Source organism: Telmatherina bonti (assembly GCF_933228915.1).
Source record: "Telmatherina bonti genome assembly, chromosome: 17".
NCBI lineage: Eukaryota > Metazoa > Chordata > Actinopteri > Atheriniformes > Telmatherinidae > Telmatherina > Telmatherina bonti.
Window position 1 is genome coordinate 9,360,610 of NC_136615.1, and position 18,706 is coordinate 9,379,315.

The 18,706-nt window shown below is 41.6% G+C and overlaps 2 protein-coding genes across 2 annotated transcripts in view; one reads left to right on the plus strand and one right to left on the minus strand.

Annotated features, from left to right (window-relative positions):
• The first annotated feature begins 504 nt into the window (after positions 1-504).
• Positions 505-5,349, plus strand: pbdc1 (polysaccharide biosynthesis domain containing 1). Its single transcript, XM_079256757.1, has 6 exons — positions 505-543; positions 1,510-1,575; positions 1,782-1,841; positions 4,596-4,736; positions 4,812-4,923; positions 4,999-5,349. Exons 1-6 carry the CDS (start codon positions 514-516, stop codon positions 5,088-5,090), a joined length of 501 nt encoding a protein of 166 aa, XP_079112883.1. The 5' UTR covers positions 505-513; the 3' UTR covers positions 5,091-5,349.
• Positions 5,350-8,448: 3,099 nt separating this feature from the next.
• The window catches only part of xpo7 (exportin 7), a 44,249-nt gene continuing 33,991 nt past the window's right edge, over positions 8,449-18,706 (minus strand). Inside the window, exons 19-28 of the mRNA XM_079256467.1 lie at positions 16,464-16,570; positions 16,292-16,380; positions 16,077-16,184; positions 14,980-15,062; positions 14,669-14,883; positions 13,147-13,285; positions 12,888-13,045; positions 12,693-12,791; positions 12,482-12,609; positions 8,449-9,106 (exon numbers count right to left, since the gene is read on the minus strand). Of these exons, the coding sequence (XP_079112593.1) occupies positions 9,013-9,106; positions 12,482-12,609; positions 12,693-12,791; positions 12,888-13,045; positions 13,147-13,285; positions 14,669-14,883; positions 14,980-15,062; positions 16,077-16,184; positions 16,292-16,380; positions 16,464-16,570 (1,220 nt within the window). The 3' untranslated portion in view covers positions 8,449-9,012. The remainder of the gene's footprint in view (positions 9,107-12,481; positions 12,610-12,692; positions 12,792-12,887; positions 13,046-13,146; positions 13,286-14,668; positions 14,884-14,979; positions 15,063-16,076; positions 16,185-16,291; positions 16,381-16,463; positions 16,571-18,706) is intronic.

Consider the following 18,706-nt stretch of genomic DNA (forward strand, 5'->3'; position numbering starts at 1 on the left):
AATGTTATTTCCAACTTCAAAAATATGAACAAAATGGACATCTACACTTTTTTTTAAAACTATGTTGTACATGTTTCTGATTAGTAAAAACAAACAAAAAACTAGACGATGTTATGTCTCATAATTTTGTAATGTATATTGGGCAACCAGCTCGATTAAAATCATTGCATTTACCTTTTTTTTTTTTATATTACGTCATTAGGTGTCAAAGTTTAGTCCAGAGATCTTTTCTCAGAAATGAAGAGCGATCACTCTTCGTTCATGGGAGTCATTCATTAGTACCATGATTTTGAGTTAGATATATACCATTCTAATAACAGAGATGTTCAATATTTACTACTCCTGAAATAATCTTTAATCTTTTTTTTTTTTTTTTTTACGCACAAATGAATTAATAATCAGTTGTTTCAGTACTTTTGACAGGGCAAAATGGCGACCAAGCGCATGTTTTGAGTTCATGTTACAGCAAAGCAGTAAGACATCATTTTGATAGACGATCTTTATTTTACAGACATGGCGTCGGACAACGGACTAGCCGCTCTGGTAGGATTTCAAACTGGATCTAAAACCATTTTGTTATGATTCAATATCATTTCTGTCAACAAGCACCTCAAATTAAGCGTCTGAAACGAGCCTAACACAACAAAATACACGAAAGTTGATGTTTTACGACAGCATGGCGGTAGTTAGCATATGCGGCTAACGGTAGCTAGCTGGAAAGATAAACACGTGGGGAGGCTGAAGCGTGGATAAACATCTGTGAAGAGTCACGTGTCCTTAATGTCATCCTCTAATATATTATATCAATACTTAGTGCTTATTTAAACCATTAACCGGTTTTGTTGTTTAGACTGTTGTAATGTAATCAGCTGTTTCCAGAACCTGAACTCATCTATTGTTGTTTTATTAATCACAATAAAGGTGACAATAGATCAGATTGATCACAGGTATATGAGGGAGTATATGTAAACATATGCTTGCTTAACCTCTGTTCTGATCACATAAATACAATGATTATACTTTATATATTTAGGTGCCAGTGAAGGAGGGCAAAAAAAAACAGTTTTTCCCCTCTGAACACTAATAATACCTGAGCTGGACATTTTGTAACTCCAATCACTTAAATAAGTCATGTCACATCACTTCATCTATTGCACTACTAATTTGCACGGTTGTTTGGATGCCACTGTTCATACTGTACATATCTGCATGTCTACATACAAAATTACTTTTACCTTTACTTTTATTATATATTTTTTAACAAAAAGTGTACGTGTATATGTTAATTTCTCTGCATGCCCTTACCTTATTTGTAAAATAGTTGTAAAATAGCTGTATTTCTACATTTATACTATTATTCAGTGTTTTTACTATTATTTTTTATCATTCACCAAAACAAGTTCCTAGTCTGTGAATTGTTCAAAGAAAATGGCAATAAAAGTCTTTCTGATTCTAAAACGAGGCTCCAGACGCTGCAGGTGTAAACATGTTGTGTTTGTGTGTTTACAGGGAGTGGAGGGAGCCTCAGCAGCTGCACATGCTCTGTCTCTGCCAGCAGAAGCTTATGGAAATGATGTAAGTGCACATCATCATCATCATCATCATCAGATGTTCAGCCTTATCAGAAGACAAAAAGAGAAGCTGCTGCACTCTGATAAAAGTGATGTTTTTCATCTCGGGCCATGTGTTGCATCATGTGATGTTCTGAATATTTCAACAGATATTTAATAAATTGGTTCAGCGCCGTTTTAATGAATCCAGACCTTTGTGTTTACTTTCAGCCCCGGCTTGAAGTCATGTGGGCGATGAAGGCCTATAACCACGCTGAGGTTTACTTCAATGTAATGTACCGGTTTGTTGTAGTTTACACACACACACACACACATGTCCACATCTGCGGGTTTTACGGTCAAGCGAGCCATGAAGGCACCTACCGTAAAGTAAACAATAGTTTATTCCATCCATGCATCATGAGTTGAGACATGGAGTGCTGCTACAGACAACATGCTGACATGTTAAACAACCGTATCAGAGAACCCAAAACATGGAGCAACAACATGTAAAAATACAATAGGTTGCCATAGAAACGTCTTTGCTTACCTGTTTGTGATGCAAGTATGGAGACAGCAGATCCGTTTAGGAAGCTCATGTCCATTTCACAAAGAGATGGTGCAGGACCTGCGTGTCTTTAAACAGGAGAATAACGACGACGCGGTGATTTGTACCCTGAGGCAACACTTTGTTGTGAAGTAGCATTGTATGAATAAAGTTGAATTTAATTGAAAAGTTACTCCAGGTCTCTTTTTTCCATTTTCTATTATGTGAGGCGCTGGAGCATCCCATAACACAACAACAAAAAAACTCCTTTTTTTGTCTAAATTGTTTCCAAAACAAACACTTGAACCAATCGCAGATGCACTAAGTACTACTGGAAGTTACCGTAGGCGCCTACATGGCGGCGGTGACCCTGATGCACAGTTGGTGACGTGAAATTCCCATTCCCTACAGGCCCATCAGTGGAAATGCTTTGAATCTCCTGAGCTGAAAGGGAAGTTTTGGTCTGATCCGTCTTCTTCTCCTCACACTCCGAACCCTCTCAGAGGAACTTTATCGTAGTTTCTTTTGGTGATCTTCAGGATTAATTCTCCAGGTTTCCTAAAAGACTTTCCAGAACGCTTCCATGGATGTTGGCTGCTTTGTGTCCGCTCTGCATCAGTCACATTCAGGTCCAGTCTCCCTCCATCAGACCTATTAGCACTGGTTTTCAGGCCGTTCTGGCTTCATGTGCCTTTTCTCCATGTTCCCCTTCCTTAAGAACGGCTTCTTGACAGCCACGTTTCCATGGAGACCATTTCAGATGAGGCTTCGGATCAACTGAATGCCCAGATGCATCTGTTAGGTCCTGGTTCAGGTCTTGGTTGCATTTGGATTTCTCAAGAACATCCTTTTCTGATGATTCAGGTCACTTCTTCTTTTGTCCTTCACTTGTCCAGTTTCTTCTCGCCATCCTGAGATGTGCCACGTTTTCAGCCAGCAGGTGTTTGGGAATCGCCTTGTTGCTGCTTTATTACGATTTTTCATAAATGCAGCGGATGAAATGGGAACAAACTATGTGTCCTTCTGACAGGCTGCTAAGAGAACAGAGCTTACAGGGGTGTTATTCTGGTATTTGGAGTTTTCTGAGCTTTCTACAGTGTTACAGTGTTGAATCCTCATCAGACATGTGAATGACACCGTTTTTTATCTGAACGCATGTTTAAGTTTGAGTTCCAGCACTCTCTCCGTTTGGTTTCCATGGCGACGGAAAACGCGTCGTTATAGAGAGTTTTTTCTACTTGGAAATCCTTGTGACGTCCCGGGGGATAAGGTTCGGTGATTGGTTACCTTCTACTGGTTAACAAGGGCATGTACAAATACATCAGGCGGGTGGAAAACGTGGGATAAAGTTATTTCCAACTATGGCTGGTGAGTTTACCAAAGAGAGACATCCTGCTGCATTCGTTGCTGTGGGTTGCTGTTTTCCACTTCGTTTTCAGGCTCTGATTCAGGTTCCAACATGTAGGGCTGCATGCTATGTGTTGACATTGTATTTTGTTTTTTTTTTATTGAGTTCATATGAGCCTAATCCTTCTGTTTATGAGATGTTACAATGACGGCGAAAGCAGGTGCGGTGCGCGCTCCCGATGTAGTGCAGTGGCGGGAGGCGGGGCTTAATGCGGAAGAGTCTCAATCCACTCGTTTTGCCCGCAGGCTGATCTGACAGCCTACGGAGAGGGTCGGTCTGAAGTAAATAAAGCCATTTGTGACAATAACTCGATCAATCCCAGCCCTTCTGGTCTCAGAAATAAAAATAAATTAGCCTGAAATGCACATAATAGTTCCACTTTAAAAAACCAGTTTAAAATGGGTTGGTTGTCGGTTCTACTAGCACAACACTTTAGTTTGGAGCCTTTTTATGAATGAATGACTCACAGGTCAGTGTTAAGTAGCTTAAACAACAGTTTATCACTCTGAAAATGATCAGGTACAAGAACTGGACTTGGACTGGAAAAAAAAAAAGGAGAAAATGACCAAAGAAAATGTGAAAGACCCCCAGAAAGCCTGAAGAACTATTGATCGAGACCACTTTAAAATCTAAGAAAGTCTGTCAACTTGAAAGGAAAATCTAAGGAAGACGAAGGCTGGATCAGGACTTGCTGTAAAACTAAAGAACCTTTGATCACCTTTCAGTCTTTTATTTAAAGCATCATTAAATAATAAGCAGCACGACTGCAGTACGTATTTCCCACAAGTCCCGTTAGCTTCAACAATCTGGAAGCAGGTAAATGATCCACAGATTTCTTTCTTCTTTATCATCAGTTGTTCCAACTTTTCATCATTTCAAGCTTTTCAAACTGATAAAATGAGTTTTCAGCAGTCGAATCAGGTTTTTTCTTCTAATTAATTTCCCTTTTATCTTCTCTGTTTAGCAGCTCGTCACCTTCATTAACTCAAAAGTAGCATTTCCGCCTTAAAAACGCCATTTCCTCAACACTTTATCTGTAATGATAATCTGCAGCCTGACTGGTGAGGATTCCCGTCTTTTCTACTTGCAGCTCATTTCATCCGTCGAACCAAAGTTCCTGAAGCTGACGAAGCTGGACGACAAAATCTACTCCAGCTTCAGGGAAACCTTTAAAGAGCTGGACGTGAAGCAGCTGAAAGAAGACGACCTGAAGTCCGACGAGGCCAAAGAGGTCAGTTTGTTCCAGATTAACCCCAAACGTTGTGACGCAACAATAAAACTGAACTGCGCCTGCTTGTGTGTGCAGCGGTGGCGTCCGTTCTGCAACCAGTTTGAGGGCCTGGTGGAGGATTTTAACTACGGCACTCTGCTGCGCCTGGACTGTGAGAAGGACTACACCGAGGAGAACACCATATTTGGTGAGTCTGACCTTCAGATTGGAGGTTAACTTTGTTAGAAACGGTGATTAGATGTAGCTTCATTGTTGTTTTCAGCCACCAGGGTCCAGTTCTTCGCCATCGAGATCGCTCGCAACAGAGAAGGCTACAACGACGTCGTCTTCACATCTAAACGGTCAAAGAGCTAGTCTTCATAGAAAACCAGTAAAACCCCATCCAGCTGCAATCACCAGCAGCCAGAAGTCCCATTCTGCCAGTCCTGACGGTTCGTCTGTCATAAATCAAAGAGTCGAAGCATCCGAGAAAGAAAAAAGGCACAGAACCGCTCACAAAGCCGCTTTTTTGTATTTACTGTAAATTTCCCTTGTGCCTATTTTCAATGCTCGTGTATTTTAAGTTGCAATTTTTTTTGTGTTTACAGAAGGAATAAAAAGTCTTCTTCAAATCCCTTTTAATGTTTTCGTGTTTGAGTTGAACGTCGTCCTTGTAGCTGGTTTTTCCTCTGCCGTAACGGTACAGAAACAACTCAGAACAGGTTAGAAAAAAATCAACTCATCCGCCGTAAGAACGAAGCGTCTGCTGGACTGGAAGGGTTGTTTGTTGGTGTTTACAGACACGTATCTGGTGGAACAACACCTGCTCCTGCCAAGAGAAAACTGCATCAAATGTAGAAATGGGTAAAAGCTGCATGTAATACCACTAATGACCACTAGAGGTCATCAAAACATCCATCTGCTCAAACTGAGCGCTGCTGTCCTGCAGGGTTTCAATGTATCCCTGCTCCAACACACCTGGCTTTCTTTAAATGGATCCAACAGCCAATGAAGTTCTGCATAGTGAGTTATTAGTCTGAGTCGGGTGTGCTGGAAGAGGGATCCATGGAAAACCTGCAGGATTGTGGCCCTTGAGGACCAGAGCTGGACACCACTGCTCAAATATTTTCTCAGGTATAAATTAATGCAGGGTGGGCAACTCCCGTCGTCAAGGGCTGCAGTGCTGCATGTGCTTGCAGTTTCTTTGCTGCAGCACACCCAGCTCTTATCAATGACTAATTAGCAGACTAGTGCAGTTTAATGTCAAGCTCTGCTAATTAAGTCTGAATGTGTCAGGTGTGTTGCAGAAGAAACTCCGGACACTTGCAGGCTGTCATATGAGGCTCGCCCACATCTGCAATCTATTTAATCTATTTATGCTGAGCTGTACGTACGACTCTATATACATGTGTATACATATACACACATATGCATGTATATACTTACACAGTATAGATGCATGCATGTTTAAATCTATACATTATATCTATTTGTAATAAATGTACATGCATATGGAAGTATATAAGTTGACGTGTGTTCTTATGCATGCTCATTTGCATAAACTTGTTTATCAAAGGATGAAATAATTTAACTTTGTAAACATGTCTTGTCAAATGCATCAACATTTTTTTGGGAAAATAAAGTATATATTAGAAGTTCTGCACACATTTATCTAAAACCACTTCTAAGTAAAAGATGTGAAATAATCCACACTCTTTAAAACTAAATGTCTTCCATGCATCAGCTCATGCTTACATTAAAGCTGTGGCATGTTGCAGAGCGAACACGCGACAGAATAAAGAGCATGAGGAGATTGGCGCTGTAAAAATCAATGAGGTTTATTTGCAGTCACAATGCTTACACTATATGTAGCAGACATCCAAACAACTCAAACAGCTATTCACTCTATGGACCCAAAACATTCACATCAGGGACACAAACCAAAACTTAGGAACATCCGTGAGTGCTGACATGGTTAGAGATGAGCTAGTTGTCACAAACAGTTAGCAGCAACATCGTAGAGGAACACGTTGCTTAAAGACTCCTTTACACCGTCCGCTTCCGCCGAGGTTCTTCCCGGGTTTCACGCCCAACCGGACTCCTTCAGGCGATCCAAAGTCTCCATGCTGGTTTCCCTTCATGACTATTCTGAGTCTGTCCTGAATTCTGGCGCACACACACACACACACACACACCTTGGCTGTTTGAGCTCCATCGCAGGTTCACCATGAGACACCACCCACCCACACACACACACCAGGCAACAGAGAGCCACTCTACACACACACACACACACACACACACAAACAAACACAACAACGCACACACCAAAGGACTCCGCTGCAGGACCTAAAAGGGGGGGCCATCCCAAAACTGGTCCCAGGAATCCAGAGTGTAAACAAGATGGTGGAAACTGCACCGAGCCTACCAGAGGGGAAAATGTAGCCACGACCATGTTGCTTACACGTCGAGCGAGCAGCGGGCGCGCGCCGACCAGCGTGTTAAAGGAAAGTTCTGCTGTTTCTCCCCCCCCCCCCCAGCTGCAGGTCAAACCCACCCAGACAGAGATATGTGCATAATCACTGATCAATAAAAACAAAAACAAAACAGGGGAATCTTTAAGAAATAAACGTTGCATTTTTTATTTGTCTGGTTTTAGTCCTTCAGCTGCTCCTGGAGCACTTTGAAGACTTCATTCCTCCTCTGGAGCGGCGAGTCGGATGCATCAGCAGCAGCCAGAAACTTTAGATCTGCAGCTTGAAAGCAGCCGTTTTTATGCAAATGATCAGATATTGTAGAATTACTTAAAGATGTTGGACTGGTTGGTAGAAAAAGGTCAAATAAATCTGAACTTTAGGCGCATTAGATGTGTAAAAGTTTCATCTTAAATGTGTTTCTGCATCAGTCAGAAGTCTGGGAACATATTAGCTCCTGTGTGTCGGTAAACCTGATCCTTCCTGAATGTTTCTGTCACTTCTGGAATCCACTAATCAGTCTCATATGACTTTATAAGCCTTAAATATAAAGACGTTTATCCGACGCTTTTGAGACAGACGAGTGTTTCTGTGAAGGAGAAGAAAACGTGTTTTCTAACCTTCAGATGTAAGAATCTTTGACATGTGTGTGTGATCTGCCGTTTCTTAGATAAATAACAAGTTGAATAAATTGTGAATATCTGACCACATCAAGTTGACCTTTGCTGGTTTTTACGGGTTTTATTTAGTTTTACCGATTATTCTGTGTATTTGCTGATAACTGGTTTAATCAGGAAACATGCAACTCAGAACTAGTTATTAATCATGTGAAGAAGCTCAGATTAGTATTTATTTGACCTTTTACCTTTAAAAAAAACAAAAACAAAAAAACGATGAGTTTCTATTGGCTTTTTCTGGCTACATCTTGGCAGGCTGATATTTTAGGACCCACATTGCGACCCGGCGGGAGGAAACGCAGCAGAATTGTCCGTGAGAAGCGCCGCCAGCCTGCAGCTGCGGGACTATTTACATCACTTCAAGCAGAGACTTAGAAAAATGTACAACATGGGCGCTCGGACTCTCCCTTTCTGTTAGTGTGTGTACCTCTGCTTCCTGTTAACGGCGGCAGCTCTGCAGCAGGAGCGCTCACCCCCTTTCACCCCCCCCCCCCCCCCCCCCTTTGTTTTCCTCCCGTGGAAAGCTCGCTCCCCACGCAGACAGACAGTTTCCACTAACTCACTACACTGTAAAAAGCTCAATCACACGTGTTTTTTGTTTGTTTTCGTTTGTTTTTCTTCAACTCATCTTGGTGTTTTAAATTCCATCATTATAAACATTGTTCAAAATGTTACGAAAAGAAATGTACACTTGGTTTTTTTTTTCTGTGTGTGTTTTCTATACAAGGCAGGCAGAAGCGGATTACTACGTTTACCGGCGTTTGTCCCCCGTCGGCCTCCGTTTACAGCCGCAGCACTCGCGCCTTCTTCTTCTTCAGTGATTTTGAGTGCGTAGACATGCAACCCCCCCCTCCCCTCCTCCCCCCTCCTGTTAAAACAGCCAGACGAGTCACTCCAACGCAGACTGGCTTTAAAATAGATCTGTATATATTTATATATGCTTATATCAAAAAAGGAGGCGGGGAGTTGAACCAATGTTGTGTCGGGGTGGGGAGATGATCCCTAGGCATCCGGGCCCAAGGAGGGAGGGAGGGAAGGAGGGGGTTGGCGGATGCAGAGAAGGTGGAGGCTGTGAGACAGCGAAGGAGGGGTGAGGGAATGGGTGAGCTCCGTCTGCAGCTGGGTGAGACTCTGCTGTGTGGAATGTCAGCTCATCATGTCGTTGCTGTTGACGCCATACGTCGAGTTCTTCATGCTGTCGTTCACTTCCCTCCTGAACACCGACAGATTCTGCGTGAACCTGCGCACACACACACACACACACACACACACACACACACACACACACACAGCAGTTCACAGGTGAAGCATCGAGTGTGGAAACTCAAAGTCTACATCAGCACTGAAACGTGCTGAAACGAGGAGGCGGTGTGACTCCTCTGTGTGGGTCTCGGCTTCGATCATAAAGGAAATAAAACGAGACTTATTTGCATTTTCACAAACATAATAAATGTTTTACAAACCAGAAGCTGTGTAGTCATAGATTTTCATGCTCTGTAGAATAATTAAGTCAAGATTTCAACAGGAGAAATCTCGCTTTGGTCGCTGGGATAGGCTCCAGCTAATCGAAACAAACGGTTCAGAAAATGACCTGACCTGGTCTAAAGTGCCAAAAAGTTCCCATAAAACCATCTTTACTTGCATTTTTACAAACAGAATGAATGTTTTACAAATAAGAAGCTCATTCATTCATTCATTTTCTAAACCATTTAATCCAATTCAGGGTCGCGGGAAGCTGGAGCCTATCCCAGCCGGCTTTGGGCGACAGGCAGGGTACACCCTGGACAGCTCACCAGTCCATCGCAGGGCTTTATAGAATAAAGAAGCTAGAAATAAGAATATATAGAAATAAGAAGCTACGTATTAATAAATCTAGATCAGGGATCGTCATACCTGGTCCTTCAGGACCGGTGTTCTGCAGGTTTTCCATGTGACCCTGCTGCAACACACCTGACAAGCTCTGCACACGTCTGCTACACACACACTGATCTGAATCAGGTGTGTTGCAGCGGGGACGCTTGGAAAGCCTGCAGGACACCGACCCTGCGTTCCCTGTAGAATAACTCAGCCCAGATCTGAACCGTGATCTTGTGGTTTTTTAAGAGGACCGGGTCTGAAGTGTTCAAAGTTCCCCAAAAAACAGTGGAACGGCCCTTTGTGTAAATGACAAATCAGAAGCCAACTTCAGCTCCACCAAGCTGAACATTTCTTCCTCCCCTCCGTCAGTGTTCAAAAACTAAATGCTCTGCTCTATGCAGGGGCGGACTTCCCATTAGGCAGAACTAGGCGGTTGCCTAGGCTCCCAGTTCTTTAGGGCCCCATATAACTTGTCAAACACTTATGGTTATTTATTAATTAGTTACTTATTACTAACATAAATTATGTTTTTGATTAAAATGTATTTGCTAAACTGCCAGCAGAATGATTATTATATTATGTGGGCTGCATAAATGATGTTTTTCCACAAACTTATTATTTTAAATTAATTAATTTACTGTTGGGCAGTTGAAGCATTTCTTTTATATTTGCATCACTAGTTTTTCCTGTGACATGCAATTTGTTACATGATGCATTTTCCAGCAGGGCTTCCATGATACTAGAGTTTTGGCTTATAAATTCACTTTCAGTTTTATCACAAATATTACTACATATTATCATTATTTTGGGGACACTTGGTTTCCACTGAGCAGAAAGGGTCTGAAATATGTAACCAGCAATGAAAATAATATACATTAGTGGAGTAGAAAGTGCAATATTTACTGTAGGGCCCCATGCCTGCCTTTGCCTGGGGCCCCAAATCTCCTGAATCTGCCACTGGCTCTACGTGGACACGTTCTGCCGCGACGCGTGATGAGCAGCAGCACAGACGGCACGTCAGAAAATATGAGGCATCAAAGAAGCAGAACTATCTGCTTCTCCAAGACACTTAATCTGAACAAACGGTTCAGAAAATAAGAGGAAATCTTCAGCCAGACCAGGTCTAAAGTGCTCTGGATACCAAAAAGTTCCAATAAAACCATCTTTACTTGCATTTTCTCAAACAGAATGAATGTTTCACAAATAAGAAGCTACGTATGAACACTAACACCTTAATAAACATGTTTGATTGCAATATGCCCTCCCTACAGCTGACATAACTGATGTAACGTAGTCTACGTTTAGCATTTGTCAGTCATCTCTGCTCCAGCGTACCTGTGGTCTAGCCTTTTCCGAGGCCCGATCAACATCTGATTGGTTGATAATATGAGTGTGAACGCTGCGTTCCACTCGCCTCTCATACCATCAGTAGATAATTCAACATGACAACAGTCCGCATTAGCAACCTTTATTCCTTTAGCAAGCACTTTGCACACCGTAGCTCCTGAACAAGTTCTCAACCTTTTTATTTCTCTATTTCCTCTTTCATCAGCTGCTGTCTGTAGACGTGAACAGCGAGTTCACGTCCTGTCTGCAGCCTTGTTCAGGTCGCTTTTTAAACTGACCGCTGCTTGAAACAGACTTCAGAAAGTAGACAGAGGACTTCCAAGCATCAGGATTTAGTGAAACAACACAAACACTGAAGATAAAACCTCTAAAGATGTGTGTTTCTGATGGGAAGAGTTTTTTTTTAAGGTTCTGAAGTGGCTTCAGGATCAGTTCAGTCTGACTTGAAGATCTTGTTCCACACAGTCCAGACCAGCAGGTCAACTACAACCGTACCCAGCAGTGTGTGTTGTTGTAACACTGATCAAACAGTTAAACAGTAAAACTACGAGAAGAACGCCTGATAGAAGCAGGTCGTTTTAGTAAACGTTGTACTTAAAATCTGTTAACTGGAGAAGTAACAAAAAAACAGCCTTGCTAGTTTTAACTAGAGGATGATGATCGTTCAGTTTCTACCTGAGACACTCTCTTCCAGCTATTTTATAGTGATATTAATATGATGTCATATTTATATAATTTTCCATATTATATCCTATTAAATTTCCCTTTGGGGATTAATCAAGTGTTTTTTTTATTTAATTTATTATTATTTAATTTAATTTCATATCATATGATATTATTTAACATATTTTGATGCATTTAATTATCAAGTAATTATTAAGTTTGTCTTGGTGATGAAGAGTAAAAATGATGCAACTATATGGTTAAACAATACATTATATATAAATATGACAACATTTTGTATATATTATTAAGGAACAAGTTAAATAAATGGTCAAATATTATTAATATTAAAAGTAGTACAGCACGTCACTAAAAGTTAAATCATGTAAAAAAAAAATGTTTAAATGTTTTTTAATCACTAATAAAAATCCAAAACATGAAAAATTAACTATGTATTTAATTCAAAACAGCCATATTTTTGTTTTGTGTGTTTCTTGAAGCTGTAACCATGGTTACTGTGCAGAAAAACTCAACGTAACTACGTAAACCAATTTGTGGGCAGGGTCACTGGAGCTGACCAATCAGAGCACAGTGGGTCTCGTTGAGCTTCTCTAGTTTGTTTGACAGGAAACCGTAAAGACAGATAAAACAAATCCATCGATTCCTACAGAAAACTAGTAGACTAGTTGGGACGTGAAGGAATATAAGCAGGAATTACAGACGACACCATAAGGAATCAACGACCCACCTGTCCCGGTTTTTTGTGAGCAGATTTCTCTCTATCCCCTCCATCAAGTTCTCGAAACATAAGTGCATGGCTTGCTGCTTCTCAGGAGGCTGACTGTTGACGATGCTGTTTCTCAGGTCAGCAAAATACTGCAGACACACACAAACACACACACACACATTAACACGCAGGTAAGCGTTAGCCGTGAGCTGCGCCTGCAGGCCGGGTCTACCTTCTCGTTGAGCAGAATGAGGCCTAACAAAGGCCGCGACATCGACCACTGGTTCCTGCAGTCCTCGAAGATGATGATGTTCAACACGGTGGACAGCATCTGCGCCACACACACACACACACACACACACACAAAGCAGGTTTAGTCTCTGTTCTCTGCCTCCCACCCAGCACTAACGTCTAAGCTGAGTTCCACCTGCTGGATCATCTCCGGGTGCTGCTGCATGATGTGCAGGAAGCGGTCGTCCGTCGCCATGGGAGCCGGGCGCTTCTTGGTGGAGCGCGACAGCTGCTTGAACAGGTAGGTGACGATGTGGTCCAGACTGGAGCAGCAGCCTGTGCACACCATCGTGTCTGAAACACACACACACACACACACACACACACACACACAGAGATGTAGAAACCATGACAGGACACACAGACAAAAGTCGTCAACTGGCTTCCTGCTTTACCGAGCGCCGTGAGGCCTTCCGATATCGACGACAGGATGTACATGACCACGTGCGGCTCCAGGCTGGCGATGAAGTTCATGTGGTCCTGCGTCAGCACCTCCAGCAGGGAATAGAAGGACTGGCTGAGCTTCGGATAGTCCTGCAGACCAGAACCCACAAGTTACACCAACATCCAGCTTGTTGCGATTCCTCGGTGGGATTTCTGCGTTCCACCCGACGTTCTCGACAGATGCCAGATTTCCTGACACCTACATCCTTCCCAACGGGCTCTTTTCTGAAGCCTGCCATGCACAGTGGTCCGTATCTGCACACATCAGCCTTGCTTTGTGTCTGTTGCCATGTTTCATACAGGATATGTTTACTATTATGTGTCTGACTTTGTTTGTCCACTTATGTGTGACTGAACGGTAATTTTGTGTTTTAATTGATAAATAGTATTTTTGTTTTATCTTGTATCCTTAAAACTACATTTCACCCTCATGTACTTAAAATATTAAATGTAACTTTCACACTTTAAATCATGAACTTCACAGAAAATAAACTTCAACCAGTTTGTATTTTACCTCCCCTGCGCACCTTGTTTATTTATATGTTGAAATTATTTAAGTTATTTGAGACGGCAGATATGAATTAGCATCAGCGCTAACTGTGCAGGTTTACATTTTACATTTACAACTTATGTTCATTTATGTGCAGTACGTTCTGTGAATAATTATTTTTTAAAAAAATCCAATCTATACACTACCAATTAATTAATATGAATATATCATATTTTATAGTAATATTAATATAGTAATATTATGTCATATTTATATTATAATATTCCATATTATATCCAATTGAATTTCCCTTTGGGGATTAATCAAGTATCTTTTTTATTTAATTTATTATTATTTAATTTAATTTCATATCATATGATATTATTTAACATATTTTGATGCATTTAATTATCAAGTAATTATTAAGTTTGTCTTGGTGATGAAGAGTAAAAATGATGCAACTATATGGTTAAACAATACATTATATATAAATATGACAACATTTTGTATATATTATTAAGGAACAAGTTAAATAAATGGTCAAATATTATTAATATTAAAAGTAGTACAGCACGTCACTAAAAGTTAAATCATGTAAAAAAAAAATGTTTAAATGTTTTTTAATCACTAATAAAAATCCAAAACATGAAAAATTAACTATGTATTTAATTCAAAACAGCCATATTTTTGTTTTGTGTGTTTCTTGAAGCTGTAACCATGGTTACTGTGCAGAAAAACTCAACTTCAACGTAACTATGTAAACCAATTTGTGGGCGGGGCCACTGGAGCTGACCAATCAGAGCACAGTGGGTCTCGTCGAGCTTCTCTAGTTTGTTTGACAGGAAACCGTAAAGACAGATAAAACAAATCCATCGATTCCTGCTGAGCCTTGACGATTTCTGCTGCATTACCGGCAGGATTCAGCCTGAAGCGGGTCAGAAATCAGCTTTCAGCAGCACCACAAACCGCGGGGAGCAACGTACCAGTAAGTCGCTGTGAGGGATGGACAGCAGTAGTTTGATGAAGGTCTGCAAGGCGTTGTCCAGAGCATCGTCGCCGTACAGACGGAAGACCCCGAAGTTGACGTAGTTCCCGCTGAGCACCGCTTTCAACATGGCGAAGCACACGCTGACGCCCTTCAGCTTCACGCCGTACACCTGGTCCTTCGGCACTTCCCCAAGAGTCAGGATGCGATTACCTGGAAAAAATGACAAGTTTCACTTTAAGCTTCCAGGACAGGAGAAACAAAGTCTCAGAGGGTGAGAGGTGGGTTTCACGGGTCAGGTTAAGGTACCGTAGGTCGTGATCATCTTGCTGGTTTCTCTGAACAGCAGGATGCCGTTTGGTGATGACACGTCAAACTGAAGCCTCTGGGATCTGCCCAAACAGAAAGGAAGGACGTCGGAGGGACAAAGTGTTACATCTCTGCTACCAGAGAACACTGTGCTGGATTACAGTCTGATAGAGCCGTCCATTAACACCCTTTAACGCAGTAGTTCCCAAACTGGGGGGCCCAGGGTCATCACAAGGGGGGTTTTGGCACTGGACAAATTTGTAAATGTATCAATGATGAATGATGATAAATCAACAAGAGTAGAAAATATGAAGCAGCATATCTGCTCCTGCTTGACCAGGTAAAAGTCAAGTTATAGTAATAATCAATGAAGGGTAATGAAGAGACCACAGTCTTTAGCATGTATCAAAATAGTATATTCTAATATTATGAAGTATGAAGCCAAACAAGGTACAAGACCACTTGGGGATTTTTCATCATGAATACAAAGAAAATCCCGCAGGTTACTTTAGAAATAAACAATAAAATAAACTATCATAACTAGCAGAGCTGTTTTACTGAAGCAGCACCCGTCTCATTAAGAACTCTGCTCACCTGAAGGAGTTTAAAAGCAGAAGAATGGATCATAATACTGACACTGACGTGGTTTTAACTACAATACAGTCACTAAACCTCATGAAGTATTTCTTAGTACGTTTCTTTGGTTCATGTGACGGGATTGGGGGGGGGCTTGACAGTGTTGTCGTTGATGAAGTTTGGGAACCAGTGCTTTACCGGACGTTGTCAGATGTATTTATATCACCTGCTCTTTAGATCTTCCTTTGAACTGCAAGCAGAACTTCAGATTGGGGCATTAATCTTTAACAACACGCTGGAACAAAGAGCAACGCCGTGATCTGGCTCTACGGAAACTGTCTGGCTGTTCAGACATCACTTCATCAGCTGCAAAATGTTTAGGATCAGCTGAAGAGCAGGCAGGTCCACATGTTTGTTAAATCCTCTACTGTTGTGAATAAGCTGGGAAAAAGTCTGAGAGCGCCCTCTGCTGGAAGAGCAGGCAGACTGAAGCAAGCAGCGGCGTGGCGGAGCATGTCTACCTGTTATGAACGAGCTCAGCCATGAGTTTGAGGACAGGTGTGGTGCAGGCCGGGTCGTGGTACCAAAGCTCGATGGCTCGCTGCAGGATGGGCATGTATGCTGGATATCTACGGAGCAGGTTAAGGACACTTCTTCATGCATAATATCACAAATAAAACTTTTATTTATTGACATTTATTGACACATCAGAAGAAGGAGCGTCTGCTGAGGATACATCCAGTCGAACAGCATCATGAAGCTCGTCTTAGCGTTAAACGCGAACGCGATTCCTCGCAGGTCTCGGACCAAACCCACCAAAGTCCTCTGCAGGAGAAGAGAATGATTTAACTCGCTGGTGTGTGAGCACAACGTGTGTCAGTTTGAGCTTGTTAACGTGCATGTCTCACCTTTGCTTCCTGCTCGTTGAATGTGTTTGTACTCAGCATCTGAGCCACGGCTTCAAACGCAGCCGTCAGAGGCAGCATGAACTGTTCAAACTGGTCCTCGTCCTCACCTAAACGCAGGACGCACAATGGTTTTTACTGTATGGTTACTCCACCGGGGTTTTGTCACAGTGCGATCACATGAAGACATCACATGAAGACTACGTTGATGGCGTGGAGAGGTAACTGAACACTGTAAAGCTGTAAAACGTCCTTCTACGATACATTTAGACCGAGATGACATGAACCAAGCCAACCAGCTGCTGCCTTCATCACAAAAACACCTTCATCACACCTTCACCGGACGTTAGAAATGGCAGAACCTGAGCTGAATACTTAAACTGCAGGAGAGTACTGAGATGAATGCAGGTCTTGTCGGGACAACAAGCATTTATTACAGACTGAATGTGCACGGACTGGAGTAACACAGCTTGGATTAATCTTGATAAGAGCCAGTGTGGCAGCAGACTGGTGCCCTGCGTTTTCCTCTTCAGGGTTATGTTTTATGATGTGACCTCAGTCTTTTAGGGAAATGCGTCTAATTATGTGGTGGGTATTTAAACTTTTAAACATGCTACAGGAAAATATATTCCCCATTTTTTGGCTCTGAATGGTTTTATTGGACAGTTGCTTGAAAAGTAAGTAGGTCAGAGAAAGAGGGGGTGACCTTGAAACCTGAGCCAGCTGCATGGAAGACGTCTGGTCTTTGTGTACGAGCCGACTGCTCAACAAGCTGCAAACATCTGCCCTGTTTTGCTTTCTTTTAAATACACAATTGTGTCTCGTATCAGTAGTTTTTGGTAACAACAATGAAAGAATCTTGTTGAGGACAGCCTCCAGGTGCAGGTCAAACGCGGACGCCCTCGCTCTCTCGCTTCTCATTGGTCAGTAACTTTATTCTCAGCCTGATGCTTCTTCAGAAACAGATGCAGCTTTTTCTTTGGTTTTTAGAGCTGCACACATCTAAAAAAAAAAAAAAACTTTATTGATGCTTTATTCATCTTTAATCTGGCTCAGTGACCAGTAAACCCTTTAGCTGGACCCCACACACATATAAAGCAAATCCCCCCCCATATTACAAGTTTCACAACTGAATCAACTTCACTGTCAGATTCTGTGGTTGTGTTTCCTGCACCGAAACTAACAGTGAACAGCAGCAGCTATGGAGCAGAAGTTTTGTCCCGAGGCGTGATGATAAAAATCAATCAAAGCTGCAGCTCACCTACATCAGATTGCTCTTTAATGATCATCCTTCTTCAGGTTTATATTTACAATCTCTCCCGAGATGCAGCTGGGAGCAACAGACAAAGCTCCACCCTCTCCTGCTACCTCCTCTGTAAGATGTTCCCACCATGACGCCAGATGTTAATCTCAGAGCCATGTATTTATTAGAGCCATCTATTTTGATGTAAATTGTTTTATTATGTGAAGCACTTTCTGTTGTTTTTAAGCATGAAAAGTGCTATACAAATAAAGTTTGATTTGATGTAAAAGTTATGTTTATGTTGAACCATTTTTTATTTATATGTAATGTATTATTTATCCTGCTATGGAAACTTTTGCTAGGTTTTGTACAGTTTTAATGATATTTTTGTCTTTCTATGTCCTAGTTAAATTGCCTATTTTAAGCTCCTTTTAACGTCCTGCATTAGGACGGTGAAGAGAGCGTGCGCTGCAGTGCGTATGTTCAGTGGTTTTGTAAATGGAGCGGGACGAGGAGCTGCAGTTTTTCTGACCGTAAATAGAGGAAAAAATTTTTGTTTATATTTTGTTTGTTAAAGTAGTCGCCGTAGTTTTGTGGACGCAACACGTAAGGCTTTTTTTTTTTATTGCTTGTTTAATAAACGGAGATAATTTTTGTATCCGTTTGCTTAGTTTTTGTCACAAGTCAGAAACCTCACGTCCTGCAAGAACGGCCAGAACTGGTTCTGTTATGTTGAAGTTACGTTGCCACTATTCTAATAACTATGTAGACAACTGGAAGGTAACTGGGATATTTCATATCCGCAGTGTGTGTTCAGAAGAGTTTGGTTTAATTAAAAGGAGTTCCTTCAGCTGATCAGAGATCTGTTAGTTTGCATCAGTGAATGAATCCTCTGAGTCCCATTTACTTTGATTTTGACCCCTGATTTTATTTATTTGTATTATAGATTTTTTTAAATAAATCAGGTTAGGCTGAGCTTTATTCAGACTGGCTAGACATCAGC